This window comes from Miscanthus floridulus, chromosome 1 (assembly GCF_019320115.1).
Source record: "Miscanthus floridulus cultivar M001 chromosome 1, ASM1932011v1, whole genome shotgun sequence".
NCBI lineage: Eukaryota > Viridiplantae > Streptophyta > Magnoliopsida > Poales > Poaceae > Miscanthus > Miscanthus floridulus.
Window position 1 is genome coordinate 16,765,862 of NC_089580.1, and position 15,802 is coordinate 16,781,663.

The 15,802-nt window shown below is 47.7% G+C and overlaps 1 protein-coding gene across 2 annotated transcripts; it reads left to right on the plus strand.

The window, feature by feature from the left end:
- Positions 1-1,288: 1,288 nt before the first annotated feature.
- Positions 1,289-8,720, plus strand: LOC136552145 (phytochrome a). Of its 2 annotated transcripts, none has more exons than XM_066543714.1 (6): positions 1,289-1,461; positions 4,029-6,139; positions 6,284-7,097; positions 7,287-7,583; positions 7,690-7,941; positions 8,416-8,720. In XM_066543714.1, the coding sequence occupies exons 2-5, from the start codon at positions 4,075-4,077 to the stop codon at positions 7,904-7,906; spliced, it is 3,393 nt and encodes a 1,130-aa protein (XP_066399811.1). In that variant the 5' UTR covers positions 1,289-1,461; positions 4,029-4,074; the 3' UTR covers positions 7,907-7,941; positions 8,416-8,720. The 2 variants fall into 2 exon arrangements, with proteins under 2 accessions (XP_066399811.1, XP_066399870.1); XM_066543773.1 differs by having other exon boundaries at positions 7,690-7,933.
- The last annotated feature ends 7,082 nt before the right edge of the window (positions 8,721-15,802 follow it).

A 15,802-nucleotide genomic window follows, 5' to 3' on the forward strand; every position in this document is an offset into this window, starting at 1 on the left:
TTGGAGGTCGTCCCTTTACAGTTACAGAAGCGACAATGGCTGCAGCAGGCGCCAACACGGCGGATCTAGTAGCCGGCATAGCATTTGGTGGCCGATCCAAATCCATGGCGTCCCTTCACGAGGACCGCCGGACGTGGGTTAGTGAGTGAACGAGAACGACGCATGCACGCAGCCATAGCCCATGCCCATGCCCGATAGGCAAAATCTCGAGGGAGGACTAAGACACACTTGTGCAAAGTGCAGGAATGTAGGCTACATGGACATGGAGTCTTAGTTTCTCACCCTTACTTCATCACCGTCCGAGCTTGGAGGCGGGGAGGACGAAGCCATGGTGGTCGGCGGTGAAGGATGTGCGGATGCGTCTCCCGTGATGCTCTGCAGGCGGTGCGGCCCTGGTGGTGTGGATTCGAGTATCCGACGGTGAGCTGCTCCGGTGACTGCAAGTGGTCGGTGGAGTGGAGTGGCTGCTGGAGGTGGATGGTGGACTAGTGGAGTGGCCACGGCGGCGCCGCCGGGTCTGCGAATCGCGATAGGGAATTAGGGATTAGGGAGCGGCAGGCGGCAGCTGGGGGGGTGGGGGAGGGGATTGGAAGTCTAGAAAGAATGGAAAGGATAAGGTATTAAGGTTAGGGTTAGAAATTGCCTTATATACGTACACAGGAATTGAACCTTCTTAGATGGGCCTTAAACATTTCGAGTCCCCGCGGGGAACGGGGACGGGGGCATATATACCATCTTCACCTCGTCATACCCTATGAGGATGATTTTTTCTATTTACTTTTCTATGAGGATAAGATTTGTACCATCTCCGTCCCTTAATAGGTGAATTTTCCGCGGGGAATCAGGGAACGGGGCCCCGTTGACGTCTTTACAGGTGAGCGAGCTTGTTGGGTGACGAAAGGAGCCCACGGGTGGGCGCAGCCGTAGCGGAGTCTAGCCTAGCCTGCCGGGTTACTAAACATGGGCCGCGTTTAGTTCGCCGAAGCTGGCGCCACCCGATTCACCGTAGATACTGTGACATTTCGTTTGTATTTGGTAATAATTGTCCAATCGTTGACTAATTAGGCTCAAAACGTTCGTCTCGCAAAGTACAACCAAACTGTGCAATTAATTTTTGATTTCGTCGGCATTTAGTACTCCATGCATGTACCGTAAGTTTAATGTAATAGGAAATCTTCTTTTTTTATAATGCCAAAGTTTGTATTTTAGTGAAACTAAACATGGCCATGCTAAACAAAGTGGCGCCGCGAATCAGCGCTCGACACCTCCCGGCATGGGCACCGGGTCGGCGTGCGCCCCCACCCAGTCGTCGACTTGCTCTTGCTGCTCACTCGCACTCGTCGCAGCGCCCCACGCCCACGCCCTCCGGCCCCCGCTATTTATGCGTACTTGCTTGCCGGGAGAGTCGCCGGAGGTGCGCGTCCTCCCGCTCCAGAGCTCACTGCTTCTCTCCACCCACCCGTAGGTCCCCTCCCCTCCTCCTCCTCCTCTTCTTCCCTCCCCTGCTGCTGTTGCTCAGCTTGCTTTAACCGTCATCTGTTCATCATGTTCTTCTTGGACACGGATTGTGGCGAGGCTCTTGGATTGGTCACTGAATGTCTGGATCCTCTGTTGCGTCTCTCTTGCTCCCGTCTGGGCCTGGCTCCTCGATCGGGGAGCAGCTAGAGTGCGATAGGTTTTTGTTTTTGGACCAATCAGCAGGAAGGAGATATGCTTGCTCCTTCAGTACAAGGACTGATAGCTAGCCGCTGCCTAGCTCGTTGGATTAGGGGGGAGGGAGGAACAGAAGCTGCAAAAGCTGGCGTTTTTTCACTTGTTTCACTGGTTTCTGGTTAGCTTTGACATCATACGCATATTCGATGGCTACGGTTAGCAAACTTAGCATGCTAAGTTTTAGATGTTGGGAAGATGAACATCCCGAGAACCCCTTTTTTCTGAATTTGTTGATACACAAAATATAGATAGAAAAGCATCCCCTTTTATTTTCTGGGGCTGCTGATGACGAGCGAATGGATAGTGTCTGTTGGCTGTCGCTATTAAGTTAATCTGGTACCGTGAGAGGAAGGAGAAGGGGTGCTGCAGGTCCATTCCGTGGCTTTTGCTGTTACCCGTGGTTCTTGCATTCTCGGCATGGTCCATGTGCGCCATGTCGTGGTCACCAAATTTCACTCGAAAGATTGGGAACAAAACGGACGGGGAAAAGTAAGAGCATGTCAGCGCTGCTATAATCTCTTGATCATGGGGCAGTAGGAAATGGGAATCCGTTGATCTGCTTTCCGTGGCTGCAGTCATGTCTTCGCAGAAGCAGCATGACGGTTTCTGTTGTTTGTTAGCACTGGACTATTCACTTTCCTATAAGTTCTCCATGTTAGGATCTAGATGTTTTCCTGAAATGTTAGTGAACCTCGTTTATTGGATTGCACCCCGTTTTAGAACAGCAGGGCTTTTCTCATGTCACAGGAGTGAAAACTCAATCCCCATCTTCGCCAGATGACTTGTACTCTAAAACTATTTCCTTAATACAATAATACGCAGATCTCATGCGTATTCGAGAAAAAATCTTGCTCCTTAAACGCATACTACTGAAAGTTTCAAATGGTATTATTCATCATTAGTCTTAATCTCTTAGGTTGCTTCTTTCTTTCTTTCTTTCTTTTTTTGAAGGAACCGCTTCTTTCATATTGTAATTAATTTAGAGGCAAAGCTCTCTGTTGCTATATAATCTCTCTGAGTTATTAGCTGAAAATAGTACATGTGTACTACAACAGAAGGGCCTAATTTTGCATGTCCCAATAGCACAGGCACTTCAATTTTCTTGAGAGAGAGAAAAATGGCATTCATTTCAGCATATACAAGGCGAACCTTGACATTGTGCAACTCCATAACAGAACTCTCACCTGCTCTTATATTTTGTTGTCCATAGCTGAATAATCGTAATTGTTGGAAAAAATACTTTCAAAAACAAATCCAGTGATTTTTTTAATCACAAAACTTACATGCTAGATGAATTGTTGAATAAAATATCATAAAAAGAAACAGATAAAGCCCATTCCATGAAACCTCATTTGCTGTTAATGGGGGTAAATAAACTTGAACTTATTATTCTGTTACACCAATTATTGCATGATTTAAATTTATGATACTTATGACTTCATCTAAGAACCACATGTTGTAGCGCTTGTTCTGGTAGAGTGCGGATTTGGTGCCTAGGGGGCTAGCGCCCTTGTTAGCTAAAATACCATGTTGCAATGTTTCAAAGTTCATTACAAAAATCATGTATGTAGTATTACATAAAGTTAAGTATAGCTGCAACAATTCAGTTCGAAATTCATCCTATATGCCAAGAAACAAAATAGACAAGCAGTCAACCTGGCACTGTTCATCATGTGCTGACTGCTGGCAGTGACACTTCTGTTTTTTAATCTCAGCATCAAAGATGAATTTCAAGCTGAATTGTTGCGGCTACACTTAACTTTAGGTCTACTACATACATGACTTTTGTCATGATTTTTGAAACATTGCAACATGGTATTTTAGAACGAGGGCGCCAGTCCCCCTGGGCGCCATATGATTTTCTGTTCTGTTAATAGGCATGGGAAGTGCAATAGCCCATGGGGCAAATTCCATGATGACCAGTGTTATTTGAATTTTACCATTTTTTTATCAAAATTATAACTTGGATCAACTTAGGATTTTTTTTCCTAACTAAGCGGTATTTTTGTGGGGTAAATAAAAATTTGGCACACTGCTTTGGAAAGATTAAATATATTATTAACTGAAACATCACTTTTTGTGATTCATCTTTAGGCAGTCTATCAAAAACTAAAGTGGTATTTTCTATATTTTCTCAAGGTCTGGAAAGACAAAAGGAAAAAAAAATCCTTTCACGATATACTCTGGCAACAATGACTTATGTTTTGAGTCATTGTATATATTGTAGTACATTGACAAAATCTTTGTTTTTGCATCACACTGGGGTGTTATTACTTTATATTAGTGATTTATGATTTCCACTGCCCTTTTACCAGTTAAGCAGAAGTGATATCTGGTGGTTTTTTGTTAAAGAAGACAGAAATGTCTTCCTCGAGGCCTGCCCACTCTTCCAGTTCATCCAGCAGGACTCGCCAGAGCTCCCGGGCAAGGATATTAGCACAAACAACCCTTGATGCTGAACTCAATGCAGAGTATGAAGAATCTGGTGATTCCTTTGATTACTCCAAGTTGGTTGAAGCACAGCGGAGCACTCCATCTGAGCAGCAAGGGCGATCGGGAAAGGTCATAGCCTACTTGCAGCATATTCAAAGAGGAAAGCTCATCCAACCATTTGGTTGCTTGTTGGCCCTTGACGAGAAGAGCTTCAGGGTCATTGCATTCAGTGAGAATGCACCTGAAATGCTCACAACGGTCAGCCATGCTGTGCCGAACGTTGATGATCCCCCAAAGCTAGGAATTGGTACCAATGTGCGCTCCCTTTTCACTGATCCTGGTGCTACAGCACTGCAGAAGACACTAGGATTTGCTGATGTTTCTTTGCTGAATCCTATCCTAGTTCAATGCAAGACCTCAGGCAAGCCATTCTATGCCATTGTTCACAGGGCAACTGGTTGTCTGGTGGTAGATTTTGAGCCTGTGAAGCCTGCAGATTTTCCTGCCACTGCTGCTGGGGCTTTGCAGTCTTACAAGCTTGCTGCCAAGGCAATCTCCAAGATCCAGTCACTTCCAGGTGGAAGCATGGAGGCCTTATGCAATACCGTGGTTAAGGAAGTCTTTGACCTTACAGGTTATGACAGGGTTATGGCTTACAAGTTCCATGAAGATGAGCATGGGGAGGTCTTTGCTGAGATCACCAAACCTGGTATTGAGCCCTATCTAGGCCTGCACTATCCAGCCACTGATATCCCTCAAGCTGCCAGGTTTCTCTTCATGAAGAACAAAGTCAGAATGATCTGTGATTGCCGTGCCAGATCCGTGAAGATTATTGAAGATGAGGCACTCTCCATTGATATTAGCTTGTGTGGTTCAACTCTTAGAGCACCACATAGCTGTCACCTTCAGTATATGGAGAACATGAACTCGATTGCATCCCTTGTCATGGCTGTTGTGGTTAATGAAAATGAAGAGGATGATGAACCTGAGCCCGAACAACCACCACAACAGCAGCAGAAGAAGAGACTGTGGGGTCTCATTGTTTGCCACCATGAGAGCCCCAGATATGTCCCGTTTCCACTGCGGTATGCCTGTGAATTCTTGGCCCAAGTGTTTGCTGTCCACGTAAACAAGGAGTTTGAATTGGAGAAGCAGATACGAGAGAAAAGCATTCTGCGAATGCAAACAATGCTCTCTGACATGCTATTCAAGGAAGCATCTCCCTTGAGTATCGTATCTGGGAGTCCAAATATCATGGACCTAGTTAAGTGTGATGGTGCTGCTCTTTTGTATGGGGACAAAGTATGGCGGCTTCAAACGGCTCCAACTGAGTCTCAGATACGTGATATTGCCTTCTGGCTTTCAGAAGTTCATGGGGATTCCACTGGTTTGAGTACTGATAGCCTCCAGGATGCTGGATATCCAGGAGCTGCTTCCCTTGGTGACATGATTTGTGGAATGGCAGTGGCTAAGATCACGTCCAAGGACATTCTTTTCTGGTTCAGGTCACATACAGCTGCTGAAATCAAATGGGGAGGTGCAAAGCATGATCCATCTGATAAGGATGACAACAGAAGGATGCACCCTAGGTTGTCCTTTAAGGCTTTCCTCGAGGTTGTCAAGATGAAGAGTTTGCCATGGAGCGACTACGAGATGGATGCTATTCACTCATTGCAACTTATTCTTAGAGGTACACTGAATGATGCCTTGAAGCCGGCCCAGGCATCTGGTTTAGATAACCAGATTGGTGATCTCAAACTTGATGGGCTTGCTGAATTGCAAGCAGTGACAAGTGAAATGGTTCGCCTCATGGAAACAGCAACTGTTCCGATATTGGCAGTAGATGGCAATGGATTGGTCAATGGATGGAATCAAAAGGTAGCAGAATTGTCAGGGTTGAGAGTTGATGAAGCTATAGGAAGACACATACTTACACTTGTGGAGGATTCTTCTGTATCAATTGTTCAGAGGATGCTATATTTAGCTCTGCAAGGTGAGTGGAACTAAAGGTCTTAAGCACCTTTGTTATCTGCAACATTTGATTGCCATTCTTACTATTAATAGTCAACCTCAGAAAAAGAAATGAATAATTTATTGTATTATGTATTGATTTCTAAATATTTCATCAATTGAGCAGGTAGAGAAGAGAAGGAAGTTCGATTTGAGTTGAAAACACATGGCTCCAAGAGGGATGATGGCCCTGTTATCTTGGTTGTAAATGCTTGTGCCAGTCGTGACCTTCATGACCATGTTGTTGGGGTTTGCTTTGTAGCCCAGGATATGACTGTTCATAAGTTGGTCATGGACAAATTTACTCGGGTTGAGGGGGACTACAAGGCAATCATTCACAACCCGAACCCACTCATTCCTCCTATATTTGGTGCTGACCAATTTGGATGGTGCTCTGAGTGGAATGCAGCCATGACCAAACTTACTGGGTGGCACAGAGATGAAGTGATCGATAAGATGCTCCTTGGCGAGGTTTTTGACAGTAGCAATGCTTCCTGCCTTTTGAAGAGCAAAGATGCTTTTGTACGTCTTTGCATTATCATCAACAGTGCATTAGCCGGTGAAGAGGCAGAAAAGGCTCCATTCGGTTTCTTTGACCGCAATGGAAAATATATTGAATGCCTTCTGTCAGTGAACAGAAAAGTAAATGCAGATGGTGTCACTGGAGTGTTCTGTTTCATTCATGTTCCTAGTGATGACCTGCAGCATGCGCTACATGTGCAGCAAGCTTCTGAGCAGACAGCACAAAGAAGGTTGAAGGCTTTCTCGTACATGCGACATGCCATCAACAAACCTCTCTCAGGTATGCTTTATTCTAGGGAAACACTCAAGAGCACAGGTCTGAATGAAGAGCAGATGAGGCAGGTCCGTGTCTCAGATAGTTGTCATCGCCAGCTAAACAAGATACTTGCCGACTTAGATCAAGATAACATTACTGACAAGTAATCTTCTTGCCATGTCTTTTAAACTGTTCTATTAGGTTCTTGTATTTACTTTCATCTACCTCGTTATTTGACAATTTTCTGAACTGTAGGTTAATGGTATCACTTAATTTTATTTCACTAACTATTGAAGCTTATAGCCATATTCGTTACTAGCAATTTAATATTTCTGTATCATTATGTTCACAGGTCAAGTTGCTTGGATTTGGATATGGCTGAATTTGTGTTGCAAGATGTGGTGGTGTCTGCTGTAAGTCAAGTACTCATAGGTTGCCAGGGTAAAGGTATCAGAGTCGCTTGCAACCTACCAGAGAGATTCATGAAGCAAAAAGTTTACGGGGATGGTATCCGTCTCCAGCAGATCCTCTCCGACTTCTTATTTGTTTCGGTGAAGTTCTCTCCTGTTGGTGGCTCTGTTGATATCTCTTCCAAACTGACTAAGAACAGCATTGGGGAAAACCTTCATCTCATAGACTTCGAACTTAGGTACACTGGGCATGCTAATTTGCATGCATACACTCATTTCTGAATAGGAAATCATAAGGTATGACGGCTTAAATTAGTCTTGTGTTTATGGCTTTATGGTTTTCAGGATCAAGCACCAAGGAGCAGGAGTCCCAGCAGAAATATTGTCACAAATGTATGAGGAGGACAATAAAGAGCAGTCAGAGGAGGGCTTCAGCCTTCTTGTTTCTAGAAACCTTCTGAGGCTCATGAATGGTGACATTCGTCACCTCAGGGAAGCTGGCATGTCAACCTTCATCCTCACCGCTGAACTTGCTGCTGCTCCTTCAGCAGTTGGACAATGAAGCTATCACTGCAACAAGTGTCAAATGGTAATATGGTATGTTCGCTAGTTTTGGTTAAGGTAGTCTGCTGTGTTTGTTTTCACTCAACTGCTGTTTTTTTAACGTAAAACTGTTAGGAGTTGTGCCAGAATTTTATTATATATAAATAAAGAAGGGGAACTGCTGGTTACGTAGACCTTACTTTCTTGATTTTGTCCTGTGACCTCTGTTACAAACGTTAAAGGGTTTTTGTGACTGATACCTGCCACAGAAAAGCATGAGCTAAGGATAAAAGAACTCTGCAATTTCCCAAATTTCCTACTATGGTTATTTGATGAATGAACAAGATACCCATGTTCTTTCCGTATGAGGGGTAAAGATACATAGATCTCCTGCATATTCTCGGAAAACAATACAGGACAGAGGATAACAATTATGGCTAATTCCAATTAATTGGTTTATGTGTATTGTTTCATGTGTACTTCAAGTAACCCTTTGCTAAATAATTTTGTTTCTACCCTTCATGCCAGCTCTCTCAGAGTTCATACGGAAAGCCACGGTGGTTTGCGGAGAATGGGAAATGCTGCAGCCTGTAGGATCACCGAATGCTTAAGAAATAAGATTGACTTGTATGGTTGTTTCTTAGGGGTAAAAGTTGTACAGGCATAGTAAGGCTCCATACTACTGCTCTGTTTCTGCCTGTAACCCAACTGTGCAAGTTTTTAACTTTCAGAAACAAAAAACCCTACCTTGTGAGGTTCAAGTTCAAGCTAATATGAATAATAAAGTGTTTTTATATAAAAAAAAACGTGATAAATTGTCAAATTTAGCGGCAGCTTTGGTGTATTCTTTCTGCTCGCTGTGCATGTGGTGGTACAGTGTACTGGTGTAAGCTGATTACGCCTGGTGGGCTTACCACGGCTCTTGTTCAGCCTTCTTGTTCATAGTTTACGCTCTGGAAAGCTCCTTGGTGTTCTAATACGATTTGAGTTGGCTGAAATTCTGAAAAAACAATGCAGCACGCTACCAGTGTTCTGAGGATAATATTACAGTTGGACATATGGGTGTAGGATGAGAATATGTTGTATAAACTACCATGATATAAACTACCATGACATAAATAATTAATGAATTCGTTTGTACGAAAATAAGGTTCACTACAGTGGCTCCGTTCGCTTCGCTGAAAAAACAAGATGAAATACTATTCTGGCTGATTTGTTGTGAGAGAAAAACACTATTCTGATTGAAAGAATCTTGACTGACACTGTTCTGGCTGAATTGTTGTGAAAGAAAAATACGGTTCCGATTGGAAAAAAAAACGAGCCGAATATGGGGCCTAACGGGGCCAGCGTGTGCTCTCGTTCTGAACGGAGAATGGTGTGCCAATGCGGCAATGCAGCCCAGATCATGTAGTCAGCCTATTCGTTTGGCTGTAGCTTATCGTAAACGATCGTAAATTTCTAGTCGAAACAGTATTTTTCTATGACACAAACCAGTCAACAGTACTTCACGAACCAGCAACAATACGAACCAGCCAACCGAACAGCCTGAGTACTCGTAAAAACGTCCAGATTTTACATTGCCCAGAATAGAGTGCGGCTGCAGTGTACGTATGTTCCTTCAGATTTGATGTTTCGCAGAATTTCAGATGTCAAGAAGTACTTGTAATCGGCGACAGGTGCGACCTGCGAGCAAGCACTTCACAGATTTTTAGCAAGAAGGTAGCCAAGGGGAGGACCGCCGTACCATACGCGGAGGCCGGAGCAGAGCTCGAAGACTCGGAGCGTCTCTGAGTAGCTCGGTAGCAGACGGCCTCCGTCCTCCCGCCACCTCCATGCCGTCGCGGCTCCCCCTCTCGGATCTCTCGCCTTCTTCGCATTCCCGTGCGGGGCTTCGAGATGCCGAAGCCGTTGGTGGCTTACTGCTGGACACGGTGACGTCGTTGCGGCGGTGTCATAACGGAGGCGGCCTCGGGGTGACCACCGCGCGCGACACCGGAGCCGCCAGCCGGCCACGGTGAGGAGTTAAAGGACGTTGCGCGGTTGCGGCGGCGGTTGAGAAGATCTCATGGTTGACTCTTGACTGTGGTTGTTTCTAGAAACACGAGATTCTGATTTTAATACTAGTAGCATGCTCCATCCAATCCAAATTAGTGCTAATAGATGGATAAGTTTTTTTTAGAATCAAAATATAGGTTTATGATGTCATGAGACATGAGTAGCAACTAGAACCAACATAATTTAAACTAAGCCCGTGTTTAGTTGGTTGAAAAGTTGGAATTTGGCTACTGTAGCACTTTCATTTTTATTTGGCAATTAGTGTTTAATCATGGACTAATTAAGCTTAAAATTTCGTCTCGCGATTTCCAACCAAACTGTGCAATTAGTTTTTTTCGTCTACATTTAATGCTCTATGCTCGTATCGTAAAATTCGATGTGATGGATACTGTAGCACTTTTTTGGAACTTTTTTTTTGAACTAAACACGGGCTAAGGTTATAATTAAATGTATATTGAAGATATATGGAGGTGCTATACAAAAGAATACAAAAAAAATTATAAATATGGATGACAAAACATATAGATCAATATTTTTTTGGGGAACAATAGATCAATATTATGAAGTTTATCATAACTTGATTCTATAGTACTTATATGTCAATTGTATTGGAAAATGGTAAAGATGAAAAATGTGAAAAGAGACATAACATGTAATGATTGCATTTAGTTACTTCTAAATCGTGTGAGAGATTGCTTGATGGGGTAGTACTTGTATTTTTTAAGAGATTGTCTAAGACCCTCTTTGGGATAGCTTCCCACCCACTTTTGGTGGAAAAAACGGGCAAACTACGCCAAACACCACGGTTCTTAAACGGCTTCTTCCCGTGATTCATTCCACCGAGCCTATTACACATCTACGCGGAATTGGAAGGGAAGGAGCAGTAGGGAAAATGCCTCGGCTTCTCGACCTTCGTCCTCTTGCACGGTTGCACCTCCCTCCTCAATTAGCCCCAGTCGCCCTTTTGTCCTCTGGCCGGAGGCCCTCCTTCGTCATCGGCCTACTGCCCATAGATCTCGTCGGGCAGCACCCATGCCCCCTCATCATCATCGACCCCCGCGCCTCTCTCTTCCTCCTCCTCTCTTGCTCAAGAGTCGTCGGTTGTGCCAACCTCGTGCTCTCCGGCAGCTGAGCCTGAAGACCTCCTCCTCTAGGGTCCTTGCCACGACCGAGATCCGAAGAGGGGCACCTAGGGTGAGAAGGCATTGGGCCTGCATGGCTTCCTCCTCGCTGAGCCCCTCCTCTTCCTTCTTGCTGAGCACGGTCTGCGCCGCTTCCTCCTCGTCGAGCCCCTTCTCACCCTCATCGTCAGCGGAGGTCGAGCATGTGAGTTCTTTCTCCCGTAGAATTTGCCCTACTGAATGCTAAGCTTTTTCTCCGCATGATTTTTATGAAATCTCGCTAGGGAAGAAATCTAACTTTGATTCAAAACGAGGTCTACAAGTTATCCCAAAAAGGGTCTAAAACTAGCCCATGTTCCTTAAAGAAAGGAGAGAAACTCCTCTCCTTTATACCTAAAGAAACATGGTTTCAAGATGCGCACCTATTTGTGGCGTAGATACGAGGTGCAAACTACCTAATGCAATTTACTTTAATACAAGAATTTATATCACGATAGTTACTTTTTTAAATCAAAGTAGAGATAGAGACTATTACTTATATATATGCATGCAGACTCATCCCCTATAAAAACAAACGTGTACACTTTATCTAAATGAGAATGAGCACTACCAAATAACTTGGCCAATAGATTTTAAGATTGATGAAGTCATCAGGTTCCTTAAATCCCACCACAAACTGTTGCTCACTCCGTGCTCCACGAGCGCTCTGAGCCCTCGCTTGTCGACACGTGGTGCCAGAAGTTTTGCAGAAAACCCCTCTACTTTATACTCCGTCCTATCTGAGCAGCACGTGCACGTAAATATTTTACACATACCACCTTGATCCAAAAATTATTTTAATGTGAAGGAGAGAAAATTCGGCATCATGGCCGTTTTTGTAGAAAAAAACGCAGACAATTTTGTGAAGGAGCCCTCCTCCTACACCCAGCGCTAGCTCCCCTCGCGGCCTCGCTCCTTTCTCTCTTCTCTGGGATTTCTAATTATTTGCCACCGATATGGTGGTCGGCTCTCCGTTTGCCAGTTATAAGGTGCCAATTATAAATTTGTTCCAAAAACAGTAAGTTGACTAATATTTTATTATTTTTTTCTGACGTGGCATGCCGCTTCAGCCCGCCAGCGTGGATCTTCACGCCTCCGTCTTTCTCCATCTGCCCAGCCTCAACGGCAACAACAGCAATCCGTCAGCCCAACCACTGCTAGTGGGGTCCAGCTATCGATACCTTCTTCCTCCCTCAACCTCCACCGGTCCAACTTCTATCTATGGACGACCGAGGCTGCAGCAGCTCGCCAGTCACCACACACACTTCCCTAGCTACAGAGCTACTCCACCTCCACATGAAGCGGGAGCACGCGAGTGGCGTGAGGCTGAGGCGCGCCGCCCCTGCACTGCAGGCCGTGAGCTGCGGCCATGGCGCACGCGGATATGTCCTCGTGGGAGTACCACGAGGATGCGGAGGCGTTGGCGAAGCTGGAGTAGGCGTGGGCGTGCGCCGCCGAGCTGCAACGGCCTAGCTCCCTCTCCAGCCTCTCATCTTCATTACAACATACTGTTCATCTTCTCCAGCTCCCTCTCCTGCCACTCATCGGTCGTACGCAGACTGTCACACCCTAACAGGTCCTCCCAACCCCGAGCGCTGCCTCAGCTCTGAACCCGCACGCACATCGTGTCTACAAAAAGCACGTAGCGTCGTCGCGGTGGTGCTGCACACTGCCGGCACAAGCTGCCGTAGCCACATCACTCGTAGCTAGCGCAACCGCATTGCCTTGCCTGCCACCGCAGCCGTGCGCCTCACCGAGAGGCAGACTGCTCGTCACCGCGATGGCTACGTGGCTTCCCCCGCTGGAAGGCGAGCTGAGCGCGATGGCCACGGAGCACAGAGGGGGAGCGGGTCCGGGAATGCGACGGCCACGGAGCAGAGAGGGGGAGCGCTCGAGCGCAGGTCGCCGCCCAGAATGAGCTAGAGCACAAGGCGAGGGAGAGCTTCCTAGACAACGGCTTCGCTCTCGCCGGCGGGGTTCTTGCTGAGCAGCGAGAAGATCCATGTGAGCGCCACGGACGAGGTGTCGTGGCTGGCCAGGATGAAGTTGACGCGGATGTCGTGGAGGAACTTGTCCGTGTAGGGACGCCTGTCTTCATCATGCATCCGTGTCGGCCAGCACGGGAGCAGCCGGTGGTGCACGAGCTCGACGAGCGAGCTGGCCATGAGCGCGCGGAACTCGGCCGAGTGGAACTCGAGGCTAGCCGCCTTGCGTTGCCTCCTCCACACCTTATCGTCGGCGCTGAAGATGCCATCGCCGAGGAGGTGTCGCACGGTGTCACGTGCCGCTGCAGGACCTCCTCGTTGCTCGCCTCTGCCGCTCCAGGCCCTAGAGCTCGGGCTCGCACGGCCGCCGCCCACGCCGGCCGCGCTCACTAGGGCGCGCAGGCATGCCGGTGGCCTCGCCGCTCGCCAAGGAAGATGAAGAATAGTATGTGCTGAACACAGATGGAGAAGAAGGCATCATTGGCGTTGGTTAGACAGGAGTAGACGGGACGTCAAGTTCCACGCTAGCGTGCTGAACTGGCGTGCCACGTCATCAAGAGTGACAAAATTGCAGCAAGTTACTATTTTTCGAGGCATATATGTATTTGGCACCCTAAAGCTGCCAATGGAGAGGCGGAGACCATATCGATGGCAAATAATTAGAAATCCCCTCTTCTCCTCACCACTGCCACCGCCGCTGCGCCTTGCGTCGCACTACATGCACTGGCGTGGTTATACATATGATGACATTCCTTGCTTCGGCGTAGGTGTGTATCAGGGATTACCCATGGTTGGGCCTTTATATGGGTCATGGGCTTAGGCCTAGCCGAGCAATACTAGACAGCTTGGCGTCATCTACAAAAAGGCATGGGGACACCAGGGAAGGGGCATCAATCAAATTATCAATAGAATATCTCTTTCTTAGTTGTACTGTTCATCTTCTTCTTAGGACTCTGTAACTTTATCTAGTTTCTTGCTACTTGAATCAAGTATCTGAGGGCAATCCCAGTTGGGTTGCTAACAATTGGTATTAGAGATAGTCGATTCTCGGTATAGCACCATGAATCCTTCTGTCAAGCTTGTCTTTGACGAGATCCACAGGACGTTCGCGGAGATCCACACAAAGTTCAACGAGTTTGATGCTCGTTGGGATCAGCTCTTCATCGAGTTCCTCGCCATGCCAGAGCAGCGAGCTTTCACCGTGGACCTCTGCGTCAACAACCCTGAGTGATACCCTGCAGCGTAGTTCGATGCCCCGGTGGTCGCCGACAACTGGGGCAGGCTCTTCGATGGAGGCAACGACTCTGTCGAGCAGCACTACGAGGAGCAACCCATGGTTGCCAACAACTGGAGCAACCTATTTGAGCCTAACCCTGTTTTGGAGGAGCACGTCTATGAATCGGCTGGCCTCTTTGACTCTGCCTCGCCTCCGCCGATGCAGGAGCAGTGGGATGGCGTTGTGGACCTTCGCGTCGGTAACCTCGAGTGGATCCCTATGGTGCGGTCCAATGCCATGGTGGTTCCAGACAACTAGGGCGGGCTGTTCGAGCAGCCTGCCCACACCTCGTCGAAGCGCGACCTCGACCTCGCCATCCATGTCATCCTCATGGGACTCTTGTCCACCAACATCCCCTCCGCTCTGACCTAGGCTACTGCCGTCATCGCGGTCAACTGGGGTGGGCTCTTTGAGCAGCCCATCGACAACTGCTCCGATAACTAGGGTGGGCTGTTCGAGCAGCTTGCCCACATCCTAGAGGAGCCGGCCGCCACCGACACTACTGACAGCGCCGACATCACCCTCGAGTTCGACCCCACCGACCATGGCTTGCTCTCGGGCGTCGACTCCCTTGCCGACATATAGGCCCACTAGTTCACCTCCACCAACCCCGACGCGCCGCTCGACGTCGTCCAGAAGCTTGCCCGGTGCGTCCCTGTTGACATCAAGTACATCCCCGCCTCTGCGGCCTTCTCCACCAGCTCCTTTATAACCACGCATGCCTCGATCCTCATGCGCGAGGAGTTCGTGTCTAGAAAAGGCGGCGACGCCACGACTTACCCCACGCCCAATGCCGCCATCTTCGCCGACCATATCCGCTACAACACCGATGCTGAGCCAGACCCAAAGCCCGAGGCCGAGGCCTTCGTGGGTCGAAGCACGCAGATGATGCTCGTGAAGGGCCAAATCCTCTCCGTCTCCTCCAGTCTAATCGTCTCCAACCTCGCATCCTCATCGGGGCCTGCCCGTCGCGTGCCACACCCCGCCAGCGCCATGCCCTACCCACTAGTCGCGCTCAAGGTTCGTGCCACCGCCGACTCACCCTACGGGTCTACTCTGAGCACATCGCCGTCTCCCACATGCTCAGCAAGTGGTCCCGTGCATGCCTGGCTCTGAGGCAGCAGCAGGCCTATGGGTAGGTCCCCGTCCCTCATCACCGGCGCACCCACCAGCATGAATGTTGTCTTCGTCGGTGCTGAGATGGCGCCGTGGAGCACGACCAGCGGCCTCGACGACGTCCTCGGCGGCCTCCCGCCAGCCATGGCCACGAAAGGGTCCCACGGGATGACTTGGTCGACACACGTTGCTGAAGCTACTCCAACATCATCAATGACATCTACATTTCCAGGTGCCTCAACCCCAAGCCCTGCCATGTTGAGTTCGATATCTCTGGAGCATGCCAGCTTGGGTGCACGCCAGGTGTTCGAGGAATTGTCACT

Bases quoted from the DNA above. Each gene is read 5' to 3' on its own strand.
- LOC136552145 (XM_066543714.1), top strand. From the start codon at position 4,075: ATGTCTTCCTCGAGGCCTGCCCACTCTTCCAGTTCATCCAGCAGGACT. The intron at 7,098-7,286 runs GTAATCTTCTTG...TTATGTTCACAG, and splicing joins CAAGATAACATTACTGACAA to GTCAAGTTGCTTGGATTTGG. The intron at 7,584-7,689 runs GTACACTGGGCA...TATGGTTTTCAG, and splicing joins CTCATAGACTTCGAACTTAG to GATCAAGCACCAAGGAGCAG.